Source organism: Adiantum capillus-veneris, chromosome 12 (genome assembly GCF_014529385.1).
Source record: "Adiantum capillus-veneris isolate H3 chromosome 12, ASM1452938v2, whole genome shotgun sequence".
Lineage (NCBI taxonomy): Eukaryota > Viridiplantae > Streptophyta > Polypodiopsida > Polypodiales > Pteridaceae > Adiantum > Adiantum capillus-veneris.
The window spans coordinates 38,275,163-38,285,427 of NC_140942.1; the positions used below are offsets into that span (position 1 = coordinate 38,275,163).

General features: G+C 43.7%; 1 protein-coding gene across 2 annotated transcripts in view; it reads right to left on the reverse strand.

Annotated features, from left to right (window-relative positions):
• GTF2H2 (general transcription factor II H2) overlaps positions 1-6,616 on the reverse strand; it is a 68,069-nt gene extending 61,453 nt beyond the window's left edge. For both annotated transcript variants that reach the window (XM_086525062.1, XM_086525061.1), the window contains exon 1: positions 6,267-6,616. In XM_086525062.1, the coding sequence (XP_086381188.1) occupies positions 6,267-6,536 (270 nt within the window). In that variant the 5' untranslated portion in view covers positions 6,537-6,616. The remainder of the gene's footprint in view (positions 1-6,266) is intronic.
• Positions 6,617-10,265: the final 3,649 nt, after the last annotated feature.

Below are 10,265 nucleotides of genomic sequence, written 5' to 3' on the forward strand. Positions count from 1 at the left end.
CCTTGTTGTTTCGATCCCCATCTGAAAGGAATCTTCTTCTTTGTCAAGTCATGAAGTGGTCCTGCTACATGAGCAAATCCTCGGATAAACCTTCGATAATATGGACATAATCCCAGAAAGCTACGTACATCATGTACCGTAGTGGGAATAGGCCAATCTTCTACCACTCGGATCTTGGCAGGATCCATACTCACTTGATTGTGAGAGACTATATGGCCGAGATAGTGTATCTCTGAGAGAAAGAACTCGCTCTTCTTTGCATTCACATGCAACTCATGCTTTCGCAATTCTTGAAACACTAAGTCCAAGTGCTTCCGATGTTCCTCTTCTGACTTAGAGAAGATGAGTATGTCGTCAAAGAATACTCCCGTAAAAGCTCGATACGGGCTGAAAATGCGGTCCATCATGCGATTGAATGTCGCAGGAGCATTGGTCAAGCCGAAAGGCATTACCAAAAATTCATATAGTCCAAAGGTTGTGCGGAAAGCAGTCTTATGGACATCCTCAGGGGCGATCAGTATCTGATGATACCCACTCTTTAAGTCTATGTGACTAAAGACACTTGCACCCTGCAACTTATCAAGTATATCATCAATCCGAGGGATCAGAAAGCGATTCTTGATTGTGATCTTGTTTAAAGACCTATAGTCTATGCACATTCGAAACGTGCCATCTTTCTTCTGCACCAGTAGAATTGGAGAGCAGTAGGGTGAAGCACTTGGCCGTACTAACCTTTCTCTAGAAGCTCGTTGACTTGCTTCAAAATTTCCTCTTGCTGAGCAAGACTTACCCGATAAGGGGGTTGATTGGGAGGCCAGCTACCCGGTATGAGATCTATGCGGTGATCTTCCGGGCGTACCGGAGGGAGTTCATCAGGAAATGTTTCCGTGAAACAATCCTTGTACTTTTCAATAAATTGAAGACGCTTGATTTCCAGCCTAGAGAGAGAGTCTCTACTATTTATCCTTTGCAAAAATCAAGTAAGCAGAAACACACTTCTTCATTTCTTTCTTAATGGAGATATGGCTTACAATTGGGAACTGCCAATCTCCTACATCAGCTTGAATCTTTATTTTCTTACCCCCATGATCAAAAGTGAGGGTCTTTTCCACATAATCGGGAATAGGTGTCATGTGAAAGTGCCATGGCATACCCAAGATGATATCACATCCCTCGATGGGTGCCATCAAAAATGATTCGCGGTCCTTGTACTTGCCAATCCGAAGATTGAGCTGTCCTTGCACGGGAGTTGCATTGGTTGTCAACCCCTCGAATGCCGATCCGGATGTAACCGGTGTGCCAAGCTGAGCCGGTGTGAGGCACAATCGTTCCGCAGTATCCAGGGAGATGAGGTTATCCATGGATCCTGGATCATAAAGAATCAATACTCGCTGGTTGTTCAAAGATCCCCAACCCTTCAGAAGTTGACGCTTCCCTTTCTCCGTTTCTGTGTTTCCTTGAACATCTGGAATTGAGTTCGAGCTTGGCGGTGCAGGTTCCTTCCTTGCTTTCTCTTGCCTCGTAGAGGCTTGTTCTTGCCGTTGCTGCTTTAGCGGGCAATCCGGTTTCATATGTCCTTTCTCGCCACAGTAGAAGCATCTTCCTTCCTCTCTAAAAGTTTGAAGTTGAGTAGGAGAAAGGTACTTAGTTCGCTTGCCAGTGCCCTCTGGCTTCTTAGAATGATCATCGTCTCTAGATGGAGGACGTTTTCTTCCTTGGCCCCCTTGGTCATCGTAGACCCCTCTTTGTCTTGCACAGTAAGTGCTACGCTCCATCTTTCTGGGCGTCCCAGTTGAGTGCAAATCCTCAACAATGATTGCTGACTCCATCATCCTCTGAAGAGTATCATGCGGATACACCTTCATACTCTTTCGAAGCTGCGGTTGGAGACCCGCTTCGAACTTTCGTTTCTTTTCCTCGTCGGCAATCTTCATGAAGGGAGTGACCTTCAGAAGAACAGACCAATACTTGTCCACATAGGTCGTTACTTTTTCATGTTCCTTCTGGGCAAGCCAGTCCCATTCCTTCCGTATGTCCTGCTAGAAGTCATGTGGAAGAAATTGTTCATAAAATTCAGATTTGAAGCTCTCCTAAGTTCTGGCCTGAGAACCTTCCAGAATCTTGGCTAGCCACCAATTACTTGCCGTTTCCTTGAGGTGCATCCCCACATGGCGTAATTTGGATCTTTCTATGAAGTGCCCATTGGTAAAGGCGACTTCAAACTGTCTGATGAAGGACAGTACTTTGGAGATGTCTCTCCGTCCATTGTAGGTTTCGAACTTGATGTCCTTGTCGCCCGATTTGAAGACTCTCATGAGATGTTGAGACTTGCGACCATGCTTCTTGAATCGAGGCTTATCTTTAGGTTGATGAAGAGTAGTAGTAGTAGCGGCTTCCTCCTTCTGACGAGATGATCGAGAAGTAGAAGTATAATCAGGAGAGTAAGATGGAGATGAGATAGAGATGTCCTTGCTCTCGTCTAGCAAAGAGAGCGCTTTTTCCTGGCCTTTCCTTGGAGTAGGCCGTTCATTACGATCCGAAGATCCTTTGTGCACCTCGGCACGTTCTTCTTCTCTTGCCTCCTGTGATCTCAAGCCAACAGTGTTGTCTGGATGCTTGACTGCATCAGTTCCATTCGTTTTCTTCATTCCGCCCAAAAGCTTTTGGATGTCTGGCAACAGTAAAATTTGTTGCAACTCCGCAAGCTAAGCTTGCACTTGTTGAAGCTCCTCTTCAACGCTTCTCCCTTGGCTCGACATGGTTCTTCCCGTTCTTCCCGGAATCGTCCTTCTTTGCAGAGAAAGAGAGGAGTCCGAGCTCTGATACCACTGTCACAAAACGGGAGCGTACACGAGCACTTAGAAAATCTGAAAATTATAATTCTTTGAAAACATGAGAGAAGGGAGAAGATCGACACAGTATTGGGGACCAGAAGATGGGCTGGTCCCCCCCCCCCGTTAAGAGTATTCTTTTATTCAGGGAGAATTCTTATACAAGCACGAGAACCCAAGGAAACCCCTCCATTCTGTAATCTTAGACCCGAAGGTCGTGCTTCCCCGTAAAGGGCTTGGACACAAGGCCGTTCCTTCCCGTAAGGGACTTAGGCGCGAAGCCGTACTTTCCCGTAAGGGACTTAGGCGTGAAGCCGTACTTTCCTGTAAGTGACTTAGGCGTGAAGCCGTACTTCCCGTGAAGGGCCTTCCCGTTGCTTTATCTTCTAAGTGGCTGCCCACTTATTAAGTGGGCGGCCAGCATATTTTAAAATTGGTCTGAACCTGCCCAAAAACTCAATAAAACCTTATAAGTTAAAACCAATGCATTTCACAACACTTCCCAGGCATCCCTCCATGCAACCACATGCACGAATGCAATGCAAACATAGATTCCTCGCGGGAAAGCGTCTGCCTTCCTGCGATTGTTCCTACTTTTCGTAAAAAGCTTCATTGAACCCATCTTTATTCTTGTGCTTGCGTTCTTACGCCTATTTTCTTACTCAGTTCGGATTTCCTCCTTAGCCTAAGGGATGCCCCCTCACTGATGCACCCGTCACCCATCATGTGACGCATCAGGGGCACTCGTAACCCGGCCCTTTCCACCGAACTTACGGAAACTCCTTCGCGATGTTTACCGTCACCCATCAAATGACACATCAGAGTTGTCCGTTCTTGATGGCAGTTCTTGTAGCTACAATCTTTTAACAGTTCTTAGTGCACACAATAAAATATCCTAAAAAAAAGAGATTAATCATTAAAAATAAGAAAATAGTCCAATTAGCAACACTAAACAATTGCGAACCAACTCGTCCATATCCTTTTTGAGCCTCGGCCAATAAATGTAACAATCAACACCCTTCAAGGTGGTATCTATGCTGCGATGGTTGAAAAAGGTGGACAATGGCACTCTGTCAAAACCTTTTCCCTCAAAGGTTCTGTAACACACACTCGTTTTCCGCATCCAATAGTCATCCCGTATGGAATAGCCTGCAACTGTCTCTCCACTTTGTAACCGGTAAAAGATATCTGCAAAATCAAGATCTATGGCGTACTGATCTACCATATCCTCGAAGCTTCGATGATACATCACAGTAGCCAGAACCAAGGGCTTTCTAGACAACGCATCTGCCACTAAATTCTTTGTCCTTGAACATGAACTATCTCGAAATGAAATAGTGACACGATGTTAGCCCACCTCATCTGCTTTTCCGAAAGCTGCCTCTGCGACAAAAAATAGCATAAACTCTGATAAGACGGTAAAGTCGGCTCCGAGTAGAAAATGTCGCCACTGAGTACGAGCATGGATAGCTGTCAAAAGCTCTTTCATAAATCTGTGCAATCCGTTTAGGACGTGAAAACATCATGCTCTCGTAAGCTATGACATGGCCTTCTTACACCAAGACTGCTCCAAACTGCATCACAGTAAGCATCAAAGGGCTTTTGCAAGTCTGGTAAAGCCAATAGTGGTCCGGTTGTCAACTTTTCCTTGAGAGTCTGAAAGGCTACAACCTCTAACTGACCCCGAGTAAAAGGAACCCTTTTCTGAATCAACACATGCAGAGGAGAAGCTACCTCTGTAAATTTACGAATGAACCACCGATGATAGGAGCAGAAACCCAACAAGCTTCGAACTTCATGAAACATTCTTCAAAATGGATCAATCACAAATAGTCTCAACTTTTGCCGGGTCCATCTTTACACTTTCTGTTGAGACGATGTGTCCTTGAAAGTGTACTTCTCGCACGCATTTACAATCAGTTTATGTTGTCGCACTCTCTGAAAAACTTGTAACAGATGGTGTGTGTGCTCTACCTCACTCATGGAGAAGACAGTGATGTCGTCAAAGAAAGTGCCCACAAATAATCGGTACTCTTTGAAAAATCTATCTATCATGCGGTTGAATGTAGCACGAGCAGGAGGACGTCACACCCTTCCAAAGGCATGATGTAAAAGTCCTCGTGTCCTAAATACACTTGACAATGCAAACGTAGCTCGCCAATGACAAGTGTAATGGCAACATCCCGTCCAGGTGCCGCTAGACTAGCCTCGGCCTATGGCCCCATTTCCTTGGACGTCATTCCAAACCGAGCTGCCAATTCGGTTGAAGTTGCCCTTGGCTTCTCCATCAAAGAAGATGAGGGCTTCCTGGTCTCACACTTTGCCTCATGCTCTACAAAGTTTGGTACTTTCGTTTATCTGATCGAGGTAGGCGGTCCCCACAAAATCTGATACGAGTCCTACTTTCGTCTTTCCTGTTCTTCTGCGCTCGGCTGCTACTCTGTAACTCTCATGCTTGTCTTATGGTGGTCCTCTAGTTTTTCTTTTCAAGAGTTCAATCCAGCTCTTTCTATGAGTACAGATTCCGCTTTTCTGCACTCGTTTGTCTTTCAATTTTCCTCACGATCTGAGAGGAGAATCAATGGCCTCTCGCCATCACGAGTAAATCTCATCAAACGAATCATTCTTCAGGTGTTCTGCAAATCTCGACTTGATCAAACTTTTCCCACATGTGTCAACCTACAATTGACGCTTGTACTCCGCTCAGGCAAACTTTTCTATCAAAAATTTGCCCAAATCTTCACTCTTTAGTGCTTTACTGCAAGTATACCATTACTTACACTCATGAACAACTATGAATTGAGTTGAATTGCTTTGGGCAAAGTAATCATGGCACACTAGTTATTTTTTCCCATTTTTGATCCCTTATTTGCGGGTCATGCAGTTTTTAGGGAATCCATCCATCTTCCGCTGCCACTTCCAATAGCTTATGTTGTAAATATGAATGTGATTTGTCATGTTTACAGAATGGATCCTAGCACTAACAGTTGTGCTCTTTCAGCGAATTGCTCCAAACATCCAAGACCTACAAAAACACACACAGGTGTTGTATACAGAAAGAGTACAGAGTGGTATTGCTTGAGAGAGGACGCATCCCCTACATACTTCACCATGGAGGAAATTAAACGCTGAGGTGGCAACAACCTGTCTGACAATTTTGCCCCCTAGTTTACAAGGGCTTACCTTCTATTGAGTCTATCACAACCTAATTGTATCACCCATCCGTTGCTGGTAACTTCTGATCTCATACGTCATTTTGGCCTTTCAAAGACATCAATAATTCATTTCCTCTCTCTCTCTCTCTCTCTCTCTCTCTCTCTCTCTCTCTCTCTCTCTCTCTCTCTCTCTCTGTGTGTGTGTGTGTGTGTGTGTGTGTGTGTGCGCGCGCAACCTCTGTCGTGGTACAGATGGAAAAAATAATCCACAAATGCTTACCCGAGACATATCTATCACGAGATAGAGGTAGCGAATGATGCCTCGTTGGATGCGAGTACCCACAGCCGCCTGGATGCGACGACGGTGTTGCCGCTGCTGTTCAGCTTTATCAAAAGGTCGCAAGAGACCCGACTCATCTTCTTGAAGAGCCTCCCAGGACCTATCGTCTGCGTATGCACGCTCCCAAGCCTCCCGCCCTCGCCCACCATCTTCTGCATCGTTGTCTTCATCCGCATCGTCCTCTTCGGCGTAAGGACGGCGGGAAGCCATAGATTGAAGTTCCTACCTGAAAAACCCTCGCATTTGTTGTTGGAGAGTTCCAATGGATATGAAACCTGTCTGCTTGGTGGGCCTTTCTATACAACATCTATAGAATATAAGAGGACATATAGAAATTGACATTTAGCATCTAGCACTGAAGGGAACAAGAGCATGACTGATCTGGCAAGGGTGGCACTGCGTGTAAGGGATATACATTTGAAAAATGCTATAATTTTTATGGGAGGAGACAAAGTTAAGTGCATCAATTATTAGTGATAATAGGGATGGTTACAGTTGAGATTATATCCAAGTGAGGTTGTACGACTATGTCTACTAATGAATGTTTTTTCTAGTATACCTACTACATGTAAATTCTTGCAAACAAAAAGTATTTCAAAAATAAATTTTTCATCGAATGGTTGGTAGCTTGTCTATAATTATAATATATACCTCTTTTATGTCCAAGTATTGCTCATCGATCTCATGAATAGAGAGGGGGATAATGTTGATTTGTGGTTTGGTATCTTGAAATGGTAATGGACGGTAGATGCAATGTTGCTACTAAGTCTTGTTTTTGGTGCTCCAATGGCAAAAAGAGTCCAATAATAATACAGAAGTGAGGACAGCAAGAGTGTCTATTTTATGTGTCTGTCAACCTTGTTTATCGCTATATATGTGAGGTATACCATGACCTAGCATATGGACGATAAGCTAGTTTCAAGTTGGCTACATTTTGCTCCCTAGATTATTGATGCTTGGACTATAATCGTCTAGGTCTTGAGAACTTCATACTGACATCTAGTATGGGAGAAACGGTGAATTCACTACTGTGATACACCACATGCATTCACTACTTGTGTATTCACTATTGTAATACATCACATGCATTGGCTAGCAATCGTATGCAAAGAGTTGCGTGTGTAACTAACATGTACAGATGTTCATCGACATTGAGTGTATAAATCTGAAACGAGATCCAAAGAAATCGAAGCAAAGGAAGTAATGCGAAAAAAGTTAAAACAAGTAAATAGGTCAAGCATGAATAAACTGCAACAATAAATGAGGTGCTTTACTGACCTGCAATGTTGTACAACTACTTTTCGATTGTCCAATCTAGTACAGGCCGATATTTGAGTCAAGCTACAAAAAAGAAATCATCTTGCAATGAAATGTCACAGACTGAAAGTGCAAAGTATATAGTGCACGTCATACAGAGGTGCCATACAAAAGTATGGTGGAGAGCTGGCACTATGGTCTCTCCAAAAATTTATAAGAAACGGAAGACGTGTCGTGCCCCGTAGCGTTTATGTGTTGCGCAAGCAAACGCAGCGCATGGAAAATTGGATGCAGATAACGAACCTTGCAGTGTTGTCGCGCTGGAGTCGCACTTGTGCAATTGGAACATGCAGTGCTCTGAATACATGTCCTCCCTGCCACTCATACAAAAAACACGCAGATGTAACTTTATGTTCTATGTCCTCTGATTGGTATTACCTTCTCTCTCTCTCTCTCTCTCTCTCTCTCTCTCTCTCTCTCTATATATATATATATATATATATATATATATATATATATATATATATATATATATATATGTGTGTGTGTGTGTGTGTGTGTGTGTGTGTGTGTGTGTGTGTGTTGTAAGCTTCTTCGGTCATCAATTATGTCTTCTTGCCTCCTTGCTCACTAATCGCGTTATGTATTGTGCTTCCTAACTCCACATGATAATAAGCATCTTGAGGCCGGTGTCCCCATAGCGGAAGGCACCATATTCAGTCCGCTCATTAATAGTCCAAACACACAGCTGACGAACCACTATTACGTTACGCTCATGGGCATTAATACGGGTGGCATTCCGCTCGATATCATTCATCTTCAAAATAGAGCCAAAGAGTGGCGGGGATGTTGTCATATTTACTAGTTTTTATGAAGCCCATACTACCTTGCATCTCGGCTGCTTCCAAGCAACCTGTTGCATATATGTTACTCACTAACACATGTTGTAGCATTACATTTCTCTAAATCTATTTCACGCTCAAAGGTCAATCATCCAAGCTCCACATCTCCCCATTTTAGAGAACGTGTCTAAAATGCAAGTGGAAAGGCTTCAACCCAGCTGCTCCATGAGAATCAGGAATGGTGCTCAGAAGCAGCCATGACTAACCTGAGATAACCTATTCTTGCATGTTGAAGGCTTTTGTTATTTGACAAGGCATTGACCTGGTTGAGACAAGTCACAACAAGACTGCTACTCGAGTCTCTTGTTAGTGCTCTGGTCAACTTGTATGGATTAGTGCTTTAGGATGTAACAAGCATATTTCACAAATCTGCCCAGCTAGTGATGTAGACAAGCGTAAGTTGCACCAGATGCAAATGGCATCTCACCGAGCACCTGGGCAAGCCAACATCAAAACAACGTTTGCTAGAATACGATAATTGCCCTGCTCGATAAAAATCCATAGGGTTGCTTTCACTTTATGCAAAGATAAATCCACACTCCATATATGCAATCATCTTTGCTTGCGCCTTGAGGCTTGTGGCATTATGCAAAACATCCACATGCAAGCCAAGGCTGTGTTTCACGAGGTCAAAACCATTTTGGACATATCTTACAATCTGCATGCTCTAGGATTTGGACGAGGAGAGGCATAGGAGCCTTTCTCACAAGGGCTTTGTAAAGCATGGATTCACTAAGAGGCTGAGAGATGTAGTACAATTTGTCAAAAATACCATATTAGAGTACAAGTAGCACTACAGAAATCCTAAACATGACAAGGGAAAAGCCTCAATGTTTGAATTGATCATTGAGATCAACTTGTGATGTTCCACATGTGATTGATGTCGTTTGACTCGAAATGTTTGAATTGATCATTGAGATCAACTTGTGATGTTCCACATGTGATTGATATCGTTTGATTCGATGGGAGACACCACAAACCTCCAAGACTTGGACAAGGAGAGGCATAAGAGCCTTCCTGACATACAAGGATCACGAAACCTAAACATGTCAAGAATAGAGTCATTGTAGGTGGTGGTCCTGGCATACCCATGAATGTTGCAAAGCTTGTTGTATATGCACACATCACATCAGCTATACCACATTTGCACCAGAAGAGTAAGTGATAGGTCACGACTCACTTCCTCTTCATGGAGCGTTTCCAGTCCTTGCCTCTTACGATGTGCAAAAGAGAGCTTCAAAACTCCATCATACTACACAAATTGATATAGTCATACGAAGATCTTTAGTGGTGGCATTTTTCACTCACTCCTTTACGTGAGGCATGGGGAGGAAAACCCTTGATCTCTCTAGTCGGTGGTTTACATGCACCACCAATAGAGTCTAGGATAGCTTACTGGCTATGTCGATGGAGTTGCTCACCTTACCAGCCCAAATCTAGACGGCTGCCCTGGCTATGACCAAGATGGACAACTGAGTGTGATCTGTGTCTAGCTAGCACCTCATTCTTTAAACTCCAATTGTATAGGGCGAGTGCTCACATAATCTGGTTGCGTGATGCTCTTACCATCAATAGCGAGCCTGGGGCTCTCTCTACAACTGGTCGACGGCAAGTACAATCATAAAAATGAAATACGACATAGGTTCAATTCCCAGGCTCTGCACGATCACTCATCATTGTTGTAATTGTAGATACAACTTCCACATGTACGTGGGCGTCATTGGCCATACCCTCACTGTCGTGGAGATCGAAGCCAAGTACACAAACCATTAACATTATA